The 23128-nt window shown below is 46.0% G+C and overlaps 1 protein-coding gene and 1 pseudogene across 8 annotated transcripts in view; one reads left to right on the forward strand and one right to left on the reverse strand.

Annotated features, from left to right (window-relative positions):
- Positions 1-23128, forward strand: part of ATRNL1 (attractin like 1) — a 662687-nt gene that overhangs the window by 167758 nt on the left and 471801 nt on the right. For all 8 annotated transcript variants that reach the window (XM_075611983.1, XM_075611984.1, XM_075611985.1 and 5 more), the window contains 4 exons: positions 13273-13357; positions 14789-15000; positions 16914-17032; positions 22499-22631. In XM_075611983.1, the coding sequence (XP_075468098.1) occupies positions 13273-13357; positions 14789-15000; positions 16914-17032; positions 22499-22631 (549 nt within the window). The remainder of the gene's footprint in view (positions 1-13272; positions 13358-14788; positions 15001-16913; positions 17033-22498; positions 22632-23128) is intronic.
- Positions 2200-2352, reverse strand: LOC142502226 (5.8S ribosomal RNA; annotated as a pseudogene).

The following is a 23128-nucleotide window of genomic DNA, read 5'->3' on the forward strand; positions in this document are numbered from 1 at the left end:
CTGAACATAGTGCATACATCCATATCTCAGGTACAGGTATGTGCTGAACATAGTGCATACATCCATATCTCAGGTACAGGTGTGTGCTGAACATAATATGTACATCCATATCTCAGGTACAGGTGTATGCTGAACATAGTGCATACATCCATATCTCAGGTACAGGTGTATGCTGTAGAATGCATCATTTTCCTTCTGTGCTTAAAAAAATAAAGGGAGTAGCCACTCAGATGTAACGTCAGTGAGTGGCCACTCAGATGTAATCCAAATGTGCCTTTGGCTAGGAAAGATCACAGCTTGCAGCAGGCAGACATCTTGCCCCAATACAAACACCTACATGTGTCGTGGTTTTTAGAGACAGATAACAGATGAACCCAGCAGAATGGAGTACAACTAGTACAATATATTTGTCCCTAACCAGTAGATAATCTGATAAATTCCGTCAGAGAAGACTTTATAAAGGCTGTTGTGCCCTGTGAGAGAGGCAGTACTGTATATACAGACTGAGACCCTGATTCAATACAATGCGAAGCTGTATTTCTTTTGCTCAGGAAGATAAGTACATAGCCCATTGAAGAGTACTAAACGGTTTATTAGCAGACTTTGTGGATAAGCTCTGTTAGGGGGGATACCTCGTCTGCATCTCATTATCACTAACAACCGTTATAGTTATCATGCATTTTGGAAACATCATTGTGTTAAGGCATAAAGTGACCTTAATGCCACATTAAGTGACTTAACAGAGCTTTGTTGATCTGGCCCTAAATCAGCGGTGCTCAACTCCAGTTCTCAAGACCCTGCAACAGGTCAGGTTTCCAGGATATCCCTGCTTGAGCACAGGTGGGTCAATCTGATCCACTGATTGAGCCCCCTGTGTTCAAGCAGCTTCTTTGAGTGAGCCACTGTTCGAGCCACCTGTCCTGAAACAGGAATATCCTGAAAACCTGACCTGATGATGGAGTTGAGCACCCCTGCCCTAAATGGTTAAATGAAGGCAACAGATAAAGAAGCCTCGCCTCAAACGATCACATTGAATTGCATACATGAGCATTCAGTCTCTCACACAGGAACACATCTATCCATGAGTGGAGACATAAGGTCTGGCTTTTAAATTTACTGTAAGCAGAAGTATTTATCTTGCACCGTGCCCCTTTACTAGCCAGTAGTTATTGAGTAGGTGGGAGAGATAAGAAAGGCTATTTGTAATCTATTTTTTCCCCGGTTTTTTGTTTTTTTTGGGCTGCATCCCGTTGAAAAGAGCTGCCAGTTTGACAAATAACATCGGCAGGCGAGAAATTATTACATCTCCAGCCTGCAAGGCTTCCTTATCTGGAGCCCAGCTTTTAATAATGGTTTTTATGGCTTAGCTTTCCAGCTAAATCTCACCCTTTACAAATAATTGTATACATAGTAGGATCACTCAGAACGTGATCTCCTTCTGTAGATTAGATGGAAATATAGCGGGTGTGATTTATCTTTTTAAATGTTTCGCTTCCCATCCCCTTTATCTAATATTCAACCATTTCCCCCAGCACTAGAATATACTCTGAATTGTGGTGTGCGAGCTGTAATTGAAAGATATTTCTGAGCTCCTGGGATGTTAACATCACTGATGTACAGTTTCCTTTTTTAAAGCGCAGACAGTACTGCTTTATTACCTAAAAAAAAAGATCTTACCTTTTCCTTAAAGTGTTCTGCCTACTTTAAAAAAATGTCACTGTGTAACTCCATACAATAAGTGATTGTGTTATGGCAGGCGTGCTCAAGACCCCCTAACAGGTCAGGTTTTCAGGATATCCACCTTCAGCACAGTCCCTGCTTCAGCACAGGTGGCTCAATCACAGCAGACAGGGTAGATAGCACTCTATAATGAATATACAAAGATTATGTGCAGGGTGCAGGGGGACCCCAATTCCCCCCAAAACAATAGTAAATACAAACTAAAGTTTCAGCACTCACCGATTTACAGAATAAATGATCAAAACCAGGTAAATGCCAAAAGGTAAGTAATTTAATGTTAGCACAAGATAATATAACCAAACTTGGAATGATGTGGCACAGGTGGGTAAACACAGGACCCTATAACAAAGGGGGAGAGGGACAAGGAACAAAGGTAAAAGGAGTGAGAAAAACACAAGGATAATGGGGGGGGGGGGGTTACACAAAAGTGATGGGGGAGGGGAATTAGGGGGGCGGTAGCGACCCTCAGACAGGCGTAGCCCCGGGAGGAACTCGGGGGCTTCAAGGTGCGTTCGAAGTGTCGATGATCAATGTGTCCTACAATTCACACTAATTCTCGCAGATAGCTGCGTTCATCATCGACACACGAGCCGAGTTTCACTGTGTAACTCCATACAATAAGTGATTCTAAGGGATATGTAAAGGCAGGAGTGCTCAACTCCAGAACCTCAAGACCCCCTAACAGGTCAGGTTTTCAGGATATCCCACCTTCAGCACAGGTGACTCACAGTCCCTGCTTCAGCACAGGTGGCTCAATCAGATGCTCAGTCTTTGATTGAGCCACCTCTGCTGAAGCTGGGATATCCTGAAAGCCTCACCTGTTTGGGGTCTTGAAGACTGGAGTGGAGCACCCCAGTGTTTTGAGACCAGGCTTTGTAAGGGTGCAGAAACACAGTGAGCCAATGAAATCTATAGCTTTAACCCTTTCTTGGTCAGAGACACATTGCAACACTTGTACTAGTAATAGGGTAAGTCTGTATTCACGAAAGCAGCCATTTGGACTGTTTCCAGACTAAATAGTTCCCATCAGCCCGTTCGATGTATATAGAATAAGGCCCTTAGTATTATAAATAAGATACCGTCCAGCTGCATCAGTTATCTTGGAGCCCAGTCACTTGAATTGACTGTAGGTGTCTTAACACTACTTAGTAAACCATATGCCTCTTCTTATGCAGTAATTCAAATTAAAGGCGGGCGATACAGGAACTGAGAGGACACCCATCATTTCATTAACATTTTATTTATTTTACAAACATTTATGGCTACTTTAAAAACTGAATTATAAAGAATTCTAAGCATCTATTTGCCGTCCACAAGACATCAATCAGAAAACTGTAACGTCATTACAACATACAGTATAACTATAGAGATATCGGTGTCCTGGGATGGAAATCTAGGAGGTTTGCGGGTTCTGCGCCAAACAAATGACATTTTACTAGAGAACTGCAGATGTTTGATCATTGAGAGTAAACCTTGGAGACTATAAGATGTAGGAGCCCGACGCGCAGGACATCAGTGAGCGTCGCCTTGTCTGTCACTGCCGCTCGTTCACCTTGAATGAGGTCATTCCTAACTCGTAGGATTGTTTATTAGGATAATTGTTGTTATTTGTCATACTATTTATGGCATTCATTAAGCAGCCCCCTCTGGGTATGAACTACATTTTAATTGCAGTTTAATTCATTGAAAACTGGGACGCCAGATATTATTTTAATCTGAAAGTGGCAAGCGCCGCATGATCCATGTACAATATGGATAGAATGAAAGTAAGTAGGTAGCTATATTTCTCATATCTGGCAGCACATATTGCCTCACAGGACTCTCCAGGCCAGAAAACTCACCTGGCATCTGAAACTGTTAAATAATTAAAGTGCAGAATCTAATTTCACCTGTCATTCTGACCTCTCACCTGCACTCTTGTGTTTGAAAATCTCTATTCTTGTAAACTGAAGTCTCAATTGGGCTGGTCTTGGTTTCCTAATATGTCGAATTCCTACAGTGAGTACAAATTAAAGTAATCTGTTTGTGGTGTTGAACAGATAATGACAATACACATTCAACAGCTTCCATAGGACAAGCTGCAACCTGTTTGTCTGGAGCTGAATGCTTTGATGTATCTCCTAGTTGCCTCATTGCAAATAAACATTATATATATATATATCTCTCAAAAACGAATAGACTATAGCGTTCTGTGGCTAACTAAATGCTTTTATTTGTGCGAGCTTTAAAGATATGTTGTGTATCTCATCATGTGCATGAAATGCCCAGGGGGCTGCTACTACATAGGTGAGATGGACAGGGTTAAACAAGAGAATGAATCTGCATTGCCACAGCATCACACGTTGAACAAGAGACAGTCCTTTCGGCGAACATTTCTCTGACTCTGGCCATAAGATGAACGATCTGAAGGTGGCCTTACTCAAAGGTAATCTTAGAACACCGAAAGAGAGACGGTTGCATGAATACAAATTTATGCAACTGTTCGGGACACTTAGCGGTGGCCTAAACCGAGACCGCATTTTCATGAGTCACTACCCTGACTCAAGAGAACTCTCTTCCCATGAGTGCTAAAGGCCATGTCTATACATACTGCGCTATATGAATGCACACACAGCTGTCTCTTACACATACATATGTACAATGTAATTCTATCCCTTTATACCAATAGGGACCACATAGTATCTACAAACACTAATAGTAATGCAACACCCTCTTACATTTCTACACCTACCCACACCATTAGTATACACTCCCACTCCACACACATACACCTTTTGGAAAGCGCTGTATACACTATGGGCGCATTACACATTCAGAGACCATTTAACACCTTAAATCATAAATCGCATACTGCACAGGGGGAGGGATAGGCTTCAGTCACGGATACATTCCAAGATGCAAGATGTTTTTAAGTAAAAAACCTTTCTTGCTTTATCCATTCTAACACTGCCGGAAAAAGAAATCAGTGTATCTCGAAAGCTCGCACAAATAAAAGCATTTAGTTAGCCACAGAACGGTATCGTATTTTTGTTTTTAATTATTACGCTCGGCTAACACGGTACAGATACCTCTACATCAATATATATCTATATATTTTACATACATACATACATATATACATACACACACAGCTTGACAAATTACTAGGGGTGTACCGAGTACCCGGAATTACCTAGTACCTGGCGTTACCCGGCACATTTCCAGCTACTGAGAAGTGGGCCCGGTGCCGGGTAATGTCAGGGCAGCTGGAAATAATATTATTACTTACCTTTCGGAAGACATCTAGGACCAGCAGCAGCGGTCCTGTGTCGGTGGCAGCATCGGATGTGTCTTCAGCTGCTCTGGTCACGTGGTTCCCCGGCGGCTCAGACACACAAACTGTTTACCTGCTGTGGAAGGGATTCCTGCAGCTCCCCCACCAGCTGAAGACACCTCTGATGCTGCCACCACCACAGGACCGCTGCTGCTGGTTCTAGATGTCGCCACCACCCTGCAGGTAAGTGCCAAATTGGGTGACCGGTTAGAACCATTGATTTTGGCCGGGTACCCGTTACCCGTTTTTTTGTTTTTTTAAAACACTGCCCCGTACAACACTACAAATTACCAAAAAAGCTACTCGCATGACCAAAAAAGCTACTCAGCCCCTGGCCCCGCCCCTCAATTTAAAATAAATTGAATACATTCCTAATTGGAACTACACTACCGACACACTTTATCACACTGCGGCCAGATCCGCAAGCCGGGAGATTTCCCGGCTTGCTAGTGGCCGCCCCTCGGCGTGCCGCGCGGTCACGCGTCTTCGGGAGCGTGCGCCCCCTGCACGCGCGTCCAGGGGCTCCCCGAGGGAGCCCTGGTGTCCTGCGATCGCGGGACAGCGGCAGGGGGTTCCGGGGGACCCGGCGGACCCGGCAGCGGTAGGGAGAGCGCCCCGATCGGAGGGCGCTCTTCCGCTGCTTCGGCGCACGCCCGTCACTCTCGGGCGCGCGCCAGGCTACTGCTGCGGCCAAGAACGGGCAAATGCTCGAATAAACTTGGCCGCAGCAGTAATACCATTAGTTTTTTTTATTTACGTATCATGCCTTTTAAGTCTTATGCGAGAGAAACTTCAGCAGCTCATGCCTCCATTACAAGAGGCCATTAGATATCTGCCCTTCCATTTTCTGAGCCCTAACAGAGTGCAGGATGATTACGAGTGCTTGTATCTGATCGGCAGTCTGATCTGTAATGAATCCAACTTTTTACATATAAAATAATATTCTTTTATTTTGTGAACTGCCTGCCAATGGGACATGTTGATGAATGAACATTAAGTAGAGCAGTGTTTATTTTGCTTTTATTTTTGTGTGTGTGTGTGTGTGTGTGTGTGTGTGTGTGTGTGAAGCCGGACATGCCTCTCGACAAATCCTGCAAGTTTGCAACAAAAAAATGGGAACCACACTCACACCGCATTAAAGGTGGATCCGCGTTGTAGCGGATCATGCTATAATGGGGTTGAGCTGTAGTACAAAGGGTGGTGATTTTTTAAATATTTTACGATTTATGGCTACTGCTAATATTTTATACTCATGCACAAACCAATGTAATTGTTCTTGAAGGCTATGGGACTCAATGATGAGGACATAAGTGTAAAGTACCATTCCGTATTTATTTTGAAAAAATAGAACCAGAGTTCATAACCAGTGCTTCCAAGTAGGCACTTGTTTCAGGGAGAAAACAGATCTTTCAAAATGTTCGCAGTAATAGTAAAGTATATTGATGCACCGACAAGAGGAACTGAATGTAATAAACAGAGTAAATTCAGGTGCAGATGTGGGAACAGTGTTCATCTACTCGGATGCATCTGTAAATAGAAGACTATCCAAGTATGTCCCCAGCAATCGGAGACTGGTGTGAAATCACAGAAGCAGCCAGTCCCCTGTATAGCCTGCTGAGGATAGGGAGGGCAGGGGGAGAAGCAGAACCACGTAGCGGAACACCCCATGTTGCTGTAGGTAGACTATGAGGAAGAAATTAACGGGCACGTAGATTACTGGATTTCCAGTCTTAACTGCAGATCATGCTATGCAAGATCTGCACGCACATCCATGTAACCCCTTCACAGCCAAAGGGGTTACTGTATGTAAAACAGTGTGTTGACTGCTTCCTTTGAACTAGCAAGGATTAATAGACCTGAATTGCATCTACTGCAGTTCTGTAGAGTTCTCCACAGAGCAGTGCATGCAGCCAAAAATAAGGTAGATTTCATGATGATCTCAGCTAACAGCTTCACACACAAGGAGGCAAAGAAGAAAATGTCATCAAGCACAGATCCCTAAGAGCTGACAAGAGAAATAACTAGTAATAGTCTGCTATCCAATGTATGTGTTTTTCAACTTTTTTGTAGTTGGGGAACCCCAGAAATCGATTCTGAAATTCTGGGGAACCCCAGCCTACCTCACCCCCGTCTTTCCCCCCTCATATTCTCCCCCTTACATTCCCTCTCCCACACACTTTCTCCCTTACACTCACTCTCCCCCCCCCCCCACACACACACACACACACTCTCCCCCTCTCTCCCGCACACACACACTCTTTCTCCCACACACACATTCTCTCTCCCCCTCCCCCCCTCACAGACAGACAGACACACAAACACAGAGAAACAGACACACAGAGAGAGACAGACAGACACACACTGATACAGAGACAGAGACACACGCACAGAGACACGAACACACACACACACACACACACACACAGAGAGTAATACACACAAAGTGTGTCTTTAAAAGAGCCGGCTCTGAATTTTCTTCCTGTCTCTCCTGTCAGCTGGAAGCGGCAGAAGCAGGGAGAGGGAAGAGCTTTGAGCTGCCGGTTTCTGCTGATGCCGGGTCACTGTTGCATTGGGGTGCCGCCGTTCTGCCGGGTCTGGGACAGCTGGGAGAGTTATCCCAGTTATCCTGAGGGGTGCTCAATTACTGCAATGTATGTTGCATGTGCCAGATAGCAGGGTCCAATAGTGAATAACTGGGCGGTGACCACTAGCAGTGTATGTGGCTGCTGGGGAGGAACTACTTGAACTGTTTGGTAACTGGGGTACTTTATATAAAGGGCAATACCGTGCAAGAGGGGAGAAATTCAAAGTGTGACCTTACTGAGTATAAGGGATGTGTCTGAACATTCAGGATGAATGCTGATAGGTAGTGATATCATCTGGTCTGAAGCCACCTGGCAAATCCTGTCCTTACTCCCCTGACAGGAAATCAGCCTCTCTTTGGTTGTCATTGCCAGCAGCTACCTCTGGCCTTTAAAAGGCAGACAGTTGCTACTAGTCTTTGCTTGTACAAAGTACTGGTTACCTTGTCCTGTCTGAGCTAACCCTTGCCTTTGTTTTTCCTGCTGCCTGTCTTGACCTTGGAACCGAATCTGACTACCCCTTGTCTGCCGCCTGCCTCGACCTCGGAACCAGACCTAACTACCCTTTGCCTGCCCCTCCCTTGACCTCGGAACCGGACCTGACAACCCTTTGCCTGCCACCTGCCTCGTCCTCGGAACCGGACCTGACTACCCTTTGCCTGCCACCTGCCTCGACCTCGGAACCGGACCTGACTACCCTTTGCCTGCCGCCTGCCTCGACCTCTGAACCGGACCTGACTACCCCTTGCCTGCCACCTGCCTCGACCTCGGAACCAGACCTGACTACCCTTTGCCTGCCGCCTGCCTCGACCTCTGAACCGGACCTGACTACCCTTTGCCTGCCGCCTACCTCGACCTCGGAACTGGACCTGACTAACCTTTGCCTGCTGCCTGCCTCGACCCTGGGGGATGCTACAAATGTATTGCAAAGCAGTCCTACCAAACTCAACAAGAATAAGCTCAAATGCACCACTCACCCGACAGCAATCTGACCACATTAGAAATAACTTCTATCCACTGAAGTTACTTAGGTGTTTAGACTAAGACTCACGTGCATCATCCAGATGAGAAAAGCATCAGGCTCTGCAGAATTTGGGCAAGCAACATACATACAGGAAGCTCCCCAACACACTGGACATGCGCCCAGGGCCAGCACCTAGACTCGACCAGCAGAGCACTTCTCACTGGATGTCTTTAGGGACTGCATCTCCTCTCCGGAGATCAGCACTCCTTTGTTCTCACCTACAGGAGGGGGGAGTGGGTGGAAGCAGCGCGCAATGAGGGCGGGGTCTGCTGCTCAGCCGAGTGATTGGATTACAGTAACCGTGCCGCACCAGGGACTCTCAAGCCTCATATCCCCTGGATATAGCATGGCTCGGCTGCGGCTCAAATGCACATGCCCCAGGCGAGAGGACGAGTGTACTTGTCGAGATATATACACCCTCTTACTTTATTGTCATTATCAGTGCTTGACAAATCACCCAAAAATCTACTCGCCGAACCAAAAAATCTACTCGCCACCTAGTCCTGCCCCAACCCCGCCTCTAGTCCCGCCCCCAACCCCGCCTCCAATCCCGCCCCCAGCCCCGCATTTTAAAATAACCATAAATGAAATAAATGTAATCAATTCCTAGTAAGAACATTCGTTTTTGACATAAGTTTATTTATTGTATTACATTATACTACAATTAGTCCGTGTGTGTGTATATGTGTGTGTGTGTGTATAAATGTCGAATCTAGAAAAAAAAGCCAGATGTGAATGACTAGTTTCCTGCACCCCTTAACTAGTGCCTGGATGCCCCTGCTTCACAATATTTAAAGCAGCAATCCCACCTGGGATCTTACCTGATCCGCAGACCCTCAATGTCCAGGTACCTCATTTCCGCAATGTTATACATTGGAGGGGAGGTGTTCCCTACCTGTCTTCTGGGTTAGGGGGGGTTCCGATGTCTTCCGTGTGAAGCTTGAATCAGATTTGGAAGAAAGCAGTATAGGTTATTTCGGTGTAGTATAGGGCAGTTAAGATATACAGGGTAAATAAAATATCCAGATCCAGATTGTGAGACAGAGAGAGGGTGAGACAGAGAGAGGGTGAGACAGACGGAGAGAGAGGGTGAGACAGACGGAGAGAGAGGGTGAGACAGACGGAGAGAGAGGGTGAGACAGACGGAGAGAGAGGGTGAGACAGACGGAGAGAGAGGGTGAGACAGACGGAGAGAGAGGGTGAGACAGACGGAGAGAGAGGGTGAGACAGACGTAGAGAGAGGGTGAGACAGACGTAGAGAGAGGGTGAGACAGACGTAGAGAGAGGGTGAGAGAGACGGAGAGAGAGGGTGAGAGAGAGGGTGAGAGAGAGGGTGAGAGAGAGGGTGAGAGAGACGGAGAGAGAGACGGAGAGAGAGACGGAGAGAGACGGAGAGAGACGGAGAGAGAGACGGAGAGAGGGTGAGAGAGAGACGGAGAGAGGGTGAGAGAGAGGGTGAGAGAGAGACGGAGAGAGGGTGAGAGAGAGACGGAGAGAGGGTGAGAGAGAGATGGAGAGAGGGTGAGAGAGAGACGGAGAGAGGGTGAGAGAGACGGAGAGAGGGTGAGAGAGAGACGGAGAGAGGGTGAGAGAGAGACGGAGAGAGGGTGAGAGAGAGACGGAGAGAGGGTGAGAGAGAGACGGAGAGAGGGTGAGAGAGAGACGGAGAGAGGGTGAGAGAGACGGAGAGAGGGTGAGAGAGAGACGGAGAGAGGGTGAGAGAGAGACGGAGAGAGGGTGAGAGAGAGACGGAGAGAGGGTGAGAGAGAGTGAGGGAGAAACCGAGAGAATGAGAAACCGAGAGAGGGAGAAACCGAGAGAGGGAGAAACCGAGAGAGAGAGGGTGAGAGACGGAGAGAGGGTGAGAGACGGAGAGAGGGTGACTGTGGGGGGATGGGGTGACTGGGTGTGGGGATGGGGTGACTGGGTGTGGGGATGGGGTGACTGGGTGTGGGGATGGGGTGACTGGGTGTGGGGATGGGGTGACGGTGTGGGGATGGGGTGACGGTGTGGGGATGGGGTGACGGTGTGGGGATGGGGTGACTGGGTGTGGGGATTGTGTGATTGGATGGGGTGACTGGGTGGGGTGATGTGGGATGGTGGGGTGACGGGGTGTCTGACTGGGTGGGAATTACTGACTGTGATTGGGTGGGGATTACTGACTGTCTGACTGGGTGGGGATTACTGATTGGGTGGGGTGACTGGGCGGGGTGACGGGGCAGGGGGCAGGGGGCAGGGGGGTGGGATGACTGACTTTTGACTGACTGGGTGGGGGGAGTGACTGGGTGGGGGGGGGGGTGACTGACTGGGTGGGGGGGTATGACTGACTGACTGGGTGGGGGGGGTATGACTTACTGACTGGGTGGGGGTATGACTTACTGACTGGGTGGGGTGGGGGATGACTGACTGGGTGGGGTGGGGGGATGACTGACTGGGTGGGGTGGGGGGATGACTGACTGACTGACAGGGTGGGGTGGGGGGATGACTGACTGACTGGGTGGGGTGGGGGGATGACTGACTGAGTGGGTGAGGGGATGACTGACTGATTGGGGGGATGACTACCTCTGGTGTCCTACACACACACACACACACACACACACACACACACACACACACACACACACACACACCACTCTCTCTCTCTCATACACACACACACACACTCACACTCTCTCTCGTTGGGGGGGGGGTCAGGGGGGAGTGGAGACAGCCACGGGGACCGAAGGGAACACCCCTGCCCCGCGCGTGCAGCCACAGGAGCGGAACCGGAGGGGGGGAAATCCCCTGCTGTCATAGCCTGCCCCGCGCGAGCAGCCACGGGGACAGGAGCAGAGACGAGAGGGGAAGCGGTTCGGGGGGGGGGGGAGGGACGACATTCCCCTCTATCATCTCCTGCCCCGGGCGTGCAGCCACGGGGACAGGAGCGGGACCGGAGCACACGCGGGACAGGGTGGAAATCTCCTGCTGTCATCTCCTGCCCCGCGCGAGCAGCCACAGGGACAGGAGCGGAGATTGAGGGGATGAGGGGGGAAGCGCGAGCAGGAGACAGGGAACGAGCGCGCGAGGAGCAGCCATTACTTACCCCTGCAGAGAAGGGCTCCAATTCCACGTCACGGCCAATTGGCCAATCAGCCAGGAGGATATTTTTTTGTTATTTATTTATTTTTACATTTGTGGGAGGGTGGGGAAGCGGAGACAGCCACGGGGACCGAGGGGAACACCCCTGCTGGCATCGGGAGCAGCCACGGGCACTGGGGGAAAGCGGGGATCGTAGGGCAACCGGGACGGGAGGGGGGGGAGACATCGCCCGCTGTCATCTCCTGCCCCGCGCGTGCAGCCACAGGGACAGGAGCGGAACCAGAGGGCAAGCGGGACAGGGGAGGGGGGAGAAATCCCCTGCTGTCATCTCCTGCCCGACAGGAGCGGAACCAGAGGGCAAGCGGGACAGGGGAGGTGGGGGAGACATCGCCCGCTGTCATCTCCTGCCCCACGCGTGCAGCCACAGGGACAGGAGCGGAACCAGAGGGCAAGCGGGACAGGGGAGGTGGGGGAGACATCGCCCGCTGTCATCTCCTGCCCCACGCGTGCAGCCACAGGGACAGGAGCGGAACCAGAGGGCAAGCGGGACAGGGGAGAAATCCCCTGCTGTCATCTCCTGCCCCGCGCGTGCAGCCACAGGGACAGAAGCGGAACCGTGGGACAGGGGGGGAAATCCCCTGCTGTCATCTCCTGCCCGACAGGAGCGGAGACTGGAGGGGATGAGGGGGGAAGCGCGGGCAGGAGACAGGGAGCAGCCATTACTTACCCCTGCAGAGAAGGGCTCCATTCCACGTCACGACCAATTGGCCAATCAGCCAGGAGGATATTTGTATTTATTTATTTATTTAAAAAAAATAAAAAAAATTGCGCAGAGCAGGGGAAAAAGTAGGTGGCCACCGGCCAATTTCCGTTCGCGCCTGGCGAGTGGGCGACCGGGTTTGTCGAGCACTGGTCATTATCACACTTCATGGGTTGGAATCAAATACACTCAACCAATTGGTGCATGATTGCTGTAACATCTATTTACAATGTACAGTAGTCAATAGGATCATCTAGTAACCTACCCAGCAACCTGGAAGCACTTTTCACAATTAGAATAAATACCATGCCTTGCACAAACCTTATTATAGTGCACATAAACATATGCAAGCGAAGCTCTGAACACTGCCCTGGTCCGTTCTCTCCCGTGTATAAAGTCATAAGAAGAGTTTCCATAACATTGGCTAAGCCGGAAAAGAAGTTAGGGAGTTACCAATGCATACGCTTCATACATCTTTTCTTTAATCTGCAACCATCACAGTCTTGTAAGTAATTTTACATTAACCATAGATTTGTCACTTAGTTGGAGCTGATGTTTTAACCCTATTGCTGAAATGTTCCCGCTGTATGTGCAGCTGATAGGGCTTGCAAATACAGTTGCAAGTCATGAAGTTGCTAAATACAATGGCTGATCACATTTTTTTATTTATTTTACATAAGGTTAAACATGTTTCCCAGGATATCGATGATATTCATTGTGCTTTATTTATTTCCTAGCATTGCATTGATTTGTGTTTATTTCCCTGTTTTTGTAGCTTGCGATGAATGGAAAGTTCTGCAGAAACCCAATCTCCACCGTGACGTGAACCGGTTTGGACACGCCGCTGTCGTCAGTAACGGGTAAAGGAATTACTTATCGACAATTTCGATGTCTGTAGACTGAACTGCAAGACAAGATGGAGCCAAAGATTAAATGCTAAAAACTGTATATAGGGCAATTTGTAGAGACAGAAATATGGTACATTAGTGGTCAACTTAAAACTCCTCTTCTAGTACCGGGGTGCTCAACTCCAGTCCTCAAGACCCCCCCAAAAGGTAGTGTTTTCAGGATATCCCAGCTTCAGCACAGGTGGCTCAGTCTTCGACTAGTTGGGGAGTCTTGAAGACTGGAGTTGAGCACCCCTGTTCTAGTACATAAAGTGACTGTGTGGCAGAAAGATAGAACTGTTTCTCCTATAAAGTAACCATATGGAGTGGTTAGCCGGAGAAATGCTGCATTGTTTTTGTTCTTTGACCATTCTCTGTGTAGCAATAAAAGAAAACTTAGGAGCAGTGTTCATTTTCAGTCAGCCACAGGTGTACATGGGAACGCAGAACACTTTTCTTACCCTCAAGTCGAAAGTGAGCAATGTATTTTTCGGAATATAATGAGGTTCGCCATCACAGCTATTGTAGCACACACAATGAAAGAACAAAGGGAACTCATTCATTGTTCCAACTTGTAGTCCTATGTGGCAGCTGTCTGTAGATGATGCATGGATCCTACCATCAGGCTATGACGCCATACTACGGTATCATCAAGTTGTAGCGACCGTAGCGGAAGGCCGAATTAAACATATACATCCACACTGACTCCTGAGGATTTCTTATTGCATGCTCCTGCTTTAATGTGGCATGCAGGCCAAAGATATTACTTTGAAACATTGCACGAGAAGCTTAAAAACTCTTTGAAATGGGATTTTATTCAGCTTAATGATTTTAATGCCCTGCTGAGTGCCATCATTTGGTGAGGCTAAACACAGTTTCTCTAATGTTCCCCTCATTAGGCAGACACCTTATTGTAATTCTTTCAATTCCGAATAACTGAATTATACCTTCAAGCTCCAAGTTTTTTTTATATAATATATATATCGACTCAATTAAACTGCACAATCTTTGACTGAGCCACTGATTGAGCCACCTGTGCTGAAGCTGAGACCCAGGAATAACCGTCCAGTCAGTTCTTTCCAATTCTTCAATGAATTAGGAGCTCAATCATCCAACCAGGAAAAGAAAGAAACGAATAAAGTTTAATATTCCTTATGGCACCAAATTACATGCGCGGACTAATTAGTATGCACTCGCGAATTTCACGTGGGGTATGTTGTGCGTAAAATGAGACTCTGCTCACAAGTAAAATAATTCTCTTTGTATCTAAAAAAAAGTCTCTTAGCCTGAAAAGTCACCAAAAGAGAAAAGAGAGGGATTAATAATGTAATATGTAAAGAAATGTATTGGGCATTAACACTTGGTGAATGCAGTCTGTAAATAACACTCTCCTGCTTTTCATAGGTCCATGTACATATTTGGTGGGTTTTCCAGTGTGCTCCTCAATGATATCTTAGTGTACAAACCTCCAAGTTGTGAAGCTTTTCTCAGTGAAGAACTTTGTACTAATGCAGTACAAGGCATCAGCTGCTTGTGGGACGATAAGCACTGCATTTCTTGGGAAACTGCATATGCCAACAGCAACTCATTCCGGGCCAACTGTCCTAATAAATCAGGTATGTCGTGAAATTCTATTACTTACCCCAGGGGTTCTCAACTCCAGTCCTCAAGACCCACCAAACAGCTCGGGTTTTCAGTATATCCCTGCTTCAGCACAGGTGGCTCAATCAGAGGCTCTGTCGGAGTGTACTGAAGCTGGGATATCCTGAGAACCTGACCTGTTGGGGGGGTTCTTGAGGACTGGAGTTCAGAATTCATGACTTGCCTATTGATGTGCTCCATGCAAGAAGTCAGGAGACCTTAAATTACAACCACTTTATAAGGTTTAAAGGGAATTCACTAACCCATTTAGCACCAATATAATGTGTCCTGTTTATACATGTTTTAGATTAAGCCATTGGAGCTATACCCTAAACTCCATTATTCACAGTGCCCGAGAACAGCCTAATTATGCATGGAAAATGTTTATAACTAGAGTTAGGTACCTAACAAACCTGCATCCACTTTCCCCATTAACAGAAGTTAATTAAGTTGCATCTGACAATATCGAAGTACGCCCTTAGGCCGCGCTTATCGTCCTTGCTACGGCGATACTGACGTCACGCAATGTTCGCTGAAAAATCTAATTTTATTGACTTCCAGCGATCGCGACAAAGCCGTCACTCCATCGCGCCGCTCCTACTATAAGCGCACGCGACGGATTCAATACATTTGTCCCCATCGCCGGGACTATAAGCCCGGCCTTAGTGTCCAGCAGTAGTGTACTTTTTGCCTTTATTTGCATTTATGTCCATGAACGAACAGAGATCAATCAGATTCCATACAAAGGCATGTTTTCATGTGCAGGCATCTGTATGAGGAGGGTCATGGGATACGTGGTTTGTACTTGTATATTACAGAGGAAAAATCATTTTGCAGATTATATTATCTTTCCCTACTTTTTCGTTAACGGAAACCACTTTGGCCCTTTGTCTGTAAGGTGTGATAAGCGCAGTATTATTAAAGTCAGTGGGGCTTTACATGCGATAGCACCCGTCATCTGCGCTTATCACACCTTACAGAATAAAGGCCAAAGTAGTTTCCATTAACGAAAAAGTAGGGAAAGATAATGTAATCCGCAAAATGATTTTCTTGTGTACTATACAAGTGCAGCCCACGTATCCCGTGACCCTCCTCATATAGGTGCCAGTACATTAAAACATTCACTGGATACACAGACAGCTGTATATTAAAAACCTTTGATATGGCAACACTGCTCACTGCCTGTGTGTGCTCACTGCCTGTGTGTGCTCACTGCCTGTGTGTGCTCACTGCCTGTGTGTGCTCACTGCCTGTGTGTGCTCACTGCCTGTGTGTGCTCACTGCCTGTGTGTGCTCACTGCCTGTGTGTGCTCACTGCCTGTGTGTGCTCACTGCCTGTGTGTGCTCACTGCCGTGTTTGCTCACTCAAAACAGCATATTGGGCTAAGTCTGCCCTTATCATGCAAGGTCATTGGAGGATCGGATAAGGGGTTTGTACGTGTATGTTGTTGAAAAAATGCACTTTGTGGATTATATTGTCTTTTTATATTACTTGTGAAGACACTTTCATTAGATTCCTTGGCGCCTCCATTCTTTCCTTGTACTTTTGTGTAAATTGGTAAGTGCTCAGACAGGCGTTAGGGTGATAGAGGCACATTGCTAGGAGGTCCATGTCAAAGTCTCCTCGCTACGAAACTGGGGTGGACATGGAGCAAAATTACAGCACTGCAGGTTACAGACCAGGTGTTTTGAAGGGTGTTAAGATAGTTAAATAGCCCAGCTACCTCTGTGTGGCAAGGGTCATCTCTCGGATAGGAGGACATGTGGTGATGGGAAGGCACCTCCTGGTGTTGCTGGCATCTGTTGGAGCAAACAAAGGGCATTTCCAAATAATGTGAGCCGCTGTCTCACCCTGTACATTCTCTTGATGTCTGTCTTTGTGTTGCAGCTGCTGCAGATGACAGATGCTACAAGAATACAGATTGTGCGAGCTGCACTGCCAATACCAATGGATGCCAGTGGTGTGATGACAAGAAATGCATGTCCCTGAACAGTAACTGCAGTGTGGTGAGAACAACCTTGTACCTTCTGGAGTACCTACATTTAGTGTAATATGTTCTGGGAAATAATGGGAAAGTGCTTAAATAGTTGTTAATGCCTTATTCCAGCGGTTCCCGACCCTTTTTTTTATACTGCGCACCCCCTGCTACAAAATATTTGTTCCGCGAACCACTAATTTATAAATCTTATTGCCGGCTCATCAGACTATTGCTAACAGCACTGTATGACTGATCCCAGGCAGTATAGTTTCCTGAGTGTGTAGGGGAGCGCACGCTTAATAATCCCCCAAACTGCCCCTCCTTGTGCAGGCAGCATAGGGGTATAGCTGTCACTCACTGTGAGGGGTTCCAAACTCCCGCCCCATAATACCTTGCTGCAGCAATTGGCCGCTATACTTAACACCCTAAGTTATAGTTTGGGACCTTGCTACGTGCACAGTCCCCACACGGGCTCAGGAACCCCCTATACTGCCTGGGATCTGCCATTACACATTTTTGTGGGTGAACTCCTTGGAGATGTCTCACGGACCCCATGTTGAGAATCACAGCTGTGTTGAATAAGACTGAATATAGGGACAGGGTTTTGGCTATCAAGCTCCCTTCATCGGATCAGAAATGGAGAAGCCAACAATATATATGCAGTATTTACACCACATAGCTCTGGAATAAGTGATGTGCCTTTTTTGTGTCTGCATACTTTTGATGCAATTTTGTACATTTGATTAATGTATCCAGTCCTTAACTGGATGACTAATTGGAAAGGAAACTGATGCATAGCATTATCATATGTACATCAGGTAATTCCCCACAAATGTTTCCTGTTACTCTATGTAAGCACTGCCAACAACTGATTATAATAGATACATTTGGGGATGTGTGTTACAGTCTCCTGGTAGCTAAAGTTAATTTAAAAAAACTGCTCCAGATTTACCCAAGAATAGAAATTTAATTAAAATCATTTTTTTTGCTCCACTTTTCCCTGGTTTTGCAGCGGTAGAGACTTTGCTCCATATCCCCAGAGTAGTTTGATAACGTCAGTAAGAGAAGCAAATTGTTTTATTGTCAGGGAGTAAGTCGTGTTTATGGCCATTTCTTAAGTAAAGAAGTAAAGAGTGACACACTGTTATTTGCATGTCGTTACCCAGAACCCCTGACTGCAGTGGAAGCACTGTTTGCTAAGCGATAATGGGGAAAGGCAGGGGGCTGCTGACCTGTCTGAGACATGGGAATATTCCACAAGTGGTATTTGTATTTACTGTACACTGTGTGGTGAAGGGGTTCTTGTCACTTTTTTTTTTTTTTACCAACCATAACATGTCTGGTTATACACACGTGGCCATTTCCTGAAAGAGACCCTTGCCTCCCCCTCCCATCCTCCTGCCCCTATTTACAATACGAATAAAGACAAAGAAACGAGCGCAACAAATACTGTAATAGAAAATCAAATAATGAGTCCAAAATATTACGTAGATGTCGAAAATGTCCTTTGATGGGTGCAGCAGAAGGGTAGGCTTGATCCAAGACCACGTATGAGGATAAATGCAGAAAGAGTCCCAAGCGCTCTCACATCCAGATGTGTATATCTAAAAAAGATGCGAAAATAGTGTTATATTGTAAAAAATACAACTGTAGATAAATATATAAATGTGGTACATATATATATATATATATATATATATATATATATATATATATATGAGCCAACTATGCATATCGGTTGTTCCAAGTAATCAATTTAGGAAATGTGGCCGGTCATCACTGGGGGGACAGGATACTCCCGGCAAAGGTAAAAGCAGAGGACACAGGAATAATTGAAACAGCTTTATGTAACACAAATTACAAGGGCCCCCTTGAGGAAGTCTGACTGATGAAACATGTAGGGCAGCACTACAGTATAGTACTGAAGCAACCTGACCTGAGGCAGTGGAGAGAATCATCCAGGACACTCTGAACCCCACACCTGTGGATGGCCACCACGAAAGACTGCTGAAGCAATGGTTCTAACTGGAATGCACCACCCACTCCCCAACCCTCAGGGTTGCGTGGTCTACGTTTACTAACTTACTTGTAAGTGCTTTCTGCTTTTGTAATTTGTGTTACATAAAGCTATTTAAATTATTCCTGTGTCCTCTGCTTTTACCTTTGCCGGGAGTATCCTGTCCCCCTCAGTGATGACCGGCCACATTTCCTATTTACAACACAAAAATTAATTTTCCTACATCAAATCTACTACCTACTTTTGCCATTTCTAATTAATCTTGCTTTTATGAAGAGTTTTTTTTTTCCTCCCATTACCAGAGACACGCTGGAGATATTTTTCTGCCTGCGAATTCCCACCTATCTAACGGGGCAATGAACATAGGGAATGTGTTGGCAGTTCAACTCCAGTAAATTGGATGCCTGGTCACGATATGACTTTTAAATATTGGCTAGGGGCAATGCATTAATATATAAATAAACAACTGGATTTACATTCATGTTTGACTAATGAGATTTTCAGGGAAACAATACACGAACTGAACTAAAGTTAAACAAGGTGGGGAATTTGAGAATAAAATATTGTTGTCCATTCCATATTTCTCGCGGCTACAATTAACAAGGTGAAGTTTGTGTCCCTCGTTCCTCATTGTGGAAAAGTCAACTTTATGTATTTGTTGTTTACGGTGTTTAAATTATTTTGCTACACCAACTAAGTTCACAAATGAGATAAGGAACTAGTTCTTCCCTTAACAACAGCGCTCTAAGGCAATGTCGAATATGACTTCATGCTATTGAGAGAAGTTGGCCCCAAAAAACATATTTGGTGCCAGCTGTATGAGACTTGTTAAGAAACAAGTGCATATTTTGATACATATTGTAGCAGATTTTATGTGAAGACAGCGGTGGCAATTGTTGACACTCGGAAAATGGAAAATCTCTGATGCAGAATTTGATATGTCTCAGTATATAATGTGTATCAGGTAATTGGCTCCCTTACTCCTCTTATAACCATTCACCAAGTTACAATATTTTGGGAACAAGCTACAAATAGTTTAAATACATTGATGTCAAAAGGCGTAGGTTACAAACTCCCACATAAGTGTTAGTAAAGTAAAATAAACGATACCTTTTATTGGACCAACAAGTAGTTATGTTACAAGCTTTCGAACCTCTCAGGGTCCTTCATCGGGTCTTACCCCGACGCTGAGAGGTTCGAAAGCTTGTAACATATCAACTACTTGTTGGTCCAATAAAAGGTATCACACCCCCTACTCCCTCTCCCTCCTTTGTTACTACATGGAAGACAGGACCAACACGGCTACCCTTTGTCACATAAGTGCTGCTTTTATGGTAAAAGGGGCATTTACACACATTGATACACAAACCACTTTGTGTTTGACTTACTTTGTCAAAAGTTACATTTATTGATAATCAGATTAGGGGCTGGGAAGTTAGAATGAAGCTACACATAATCATTACACCTATTTATGTCCAAAATATTGTCACCTCCCCCTCTATAAACTGAAAGTATTCAATCGTTGCAAAGTCTGCAAATCCTTTTACACATGCCTGGCTATATACCTCCTCATGGAGGGCAAATGAATGTATCTACTTTGGTTGTCATTTAGTATGTCCATGTGAATGTAGTTATGAGCCGAGTTATGAAGGTACCTCTTCCATAAAATAGAACAAATGGGGTGAACCCCATTATTTTTAAAGACTAGAGTGGAGTCTTACTCTTGGGTGTCAGAATGAGTCTGATTACTCTATTAAATGCATCTACCTCATGCAGTGATGACATGTTGCTAGTAGTGTGTTCTGTGCTATACAATGATGCTGTATATTCTTTCTTAGACAACCAAGGCTCCTTATCCTTTGGCAAGCCTGTGCCAGCTCATATGCAGAGCACAGCGAGTGTGGGTACGACAGTGAGATTTTGATGCAGTCATTGGGATTTATTAGAAGACAGTTGTGTAATCTAACATAGGGGTTGTAAACTCCAGTCTTCAAACCACGCCAACAGGCCAGGTTTTCTGGATATCCCAGCTTCAACACAGGTGGCTCAATCCAACTGAGCCTCTGAATCACCTGTGCTAACGCAGAGACTGATTTAGCCACCTTGCGGGGGGGGGGGGAAGGACTGGAGTTGAGCACCCCTGATCTAACAGAGGCTGCCTGTGTGCAATATAAAGCTTCGCCATGTGTCTGCCAGGTAGTTCCTTCAATACAAGCACAATTTTACATATGTAAAATTAAAGACAGAAGGAGCGTCTGAATTTGCCAGACGGTTTGTTTCCCTGTGTGTAGACCAGAAAATCTGTATCAATTGTATTCTCCAAGCTGTTTGTTTTCACTTTTATTTTGCACTGTTGGGTCTTAGTTGTGGTCGTTCAGAAAATGCCTATTAGGGAATGATGTTTGGTAACACGCAGCTGGTCCATTGAAGATCTCTAAATATGTCACTGAAGAACAGTTGTTGCTTTTCTACCTTATTAATGAAATTGGTCCTTTGTGAGGCTTAAAATCTGCCGTATCAGTGGTTTCCTAGTAAGAACTATATATGTATTACATGATAGGCAATCCTGCTACTGCAATTTTATTCAATTATCCTACCATGAGCTTCTATTAAAGCAGTAGGATACAAACGTGTTTTACTATGTAATGTCAGAGCCCATCCATACACTTTTTCAATACTTGAAAGCTTTTTTCCAAGAGGAGAGCTATCTTACAGGAATAGTTGCCTCCTCGAGTCATCGTGTTTACTGAGTATAGTAACGGACTTAAGCAATGTATCGTGTAATTAATTGTCAAGTCAATGGGAGTATCTTTGCGGTAATCTGCACTATTGCAGTGGAATAAATAGTCCTCTATGTAGGGTCTACAGCAGGGGTGGCCAAATTAAGTCCTCAAGGGCCACCAACAGGTCAGTTTTTCAGGATATCCCTGCTTCAGCACAGGTGGGTCAATCAGTCCCTGCTTCAGCACCTGAGCTGAAGCGGGGATATTCTGAAAACCTTACCTGTCCTAGAGCAGGGGTGCGCAAAGTTTTCAGTCTGTGCCCCCCTGCCTGCCCACCGCCTATGCTCGCCCCCCCCCCCCCCCCACACCCTTTCCTGGTGTCCGGCATCTTCTGATGTCACAACGTCATGTGATGCTGCGTTGCCATAGTAACGCAACATCATGTGACCCCCCCAGCATTACCATGGCAACGCGTCGCTGGAAGCTGCCGGAGACCAGATTAGGGAAGTTACAGAGGCCTTGTGCGCTCCCTGGCATTTCATTTAAATGCCTTGGGGAAGAGCGCAGGACCTCTGTAACCGCCTTGCCCCCTGCCCCCCAGAAAATCTCGGGGGAGGACACCCCCCAGTTTGCGCATCCCTGTCCTAGAGAATGCACTAGGCACATTTCCTGGAGTTTAGAGAGACAGGTTAATTAACTATGATGTAACCTTTTTGTTACTTTAAATGTTTTCCTTTTTCATCTTGGCTTCCAGTCTGTTAAAAACTATACCAAGTGTTATGTGAGAAATGAACAGATCTGCAACAAGCTGACTAGCTGTAAGAGCTGCTCCCTCAACTTAAACTGCCAATGGGACCAGAGACAACAGGAGTGCCAGGCTTTGCCAGGTAAGCATGTGCTGAGTGCTGAGGTAGCTGACTCCAATACAGGTCCACGAGCATCTCATTGGGTAATAGTGACAGAGGCCGACCAAACAAAGAGCATTAGTTGGTGGGATAGAGACTATTCCACATACACCAGTGTCTGATGTTTGTGGGGGTCACATGCATAAATGTCTAGTTTCACATGAGAATACAATAAATAGACTTTGGCCCAGAGCCGCAAAGCTTTGTTAAGTAACTTAACGAGATTTTAACCTAACTTACTTACCAGTAGCTTTAAAGGACAACAATGTAACATTAACTCATTATTTCTCCCGTAAACAGCATTGCATGAACAATAATGGCTATTATTAGTGACAATGGAAGGCTAAAGAGGCGTTTAAGTCTGTAAAGGTTATTGCAAGACTTAATATTATGTTCGCCAAGTCATACCGAAACTTGGCGTTGCCATTATTCAGAGATTATTATGAGATAGAGCTTTTTTTGAAGATGAGTGGGGGAGG

This window comes from Ascaphus truei, chromosome 8, assembly GCF_040206685.1.
Source record: "Ascaphus truei isolate aAscTru1 chromosome 8, aAscTru1.hap1, whole genome shotgun sequence".
Taxonomy (NCBI): Eukaryota; Metazoa; Chordata; class Amphibia; order Anura; family Ascaphidae; genus Ascaphus; species Ascaphus truei.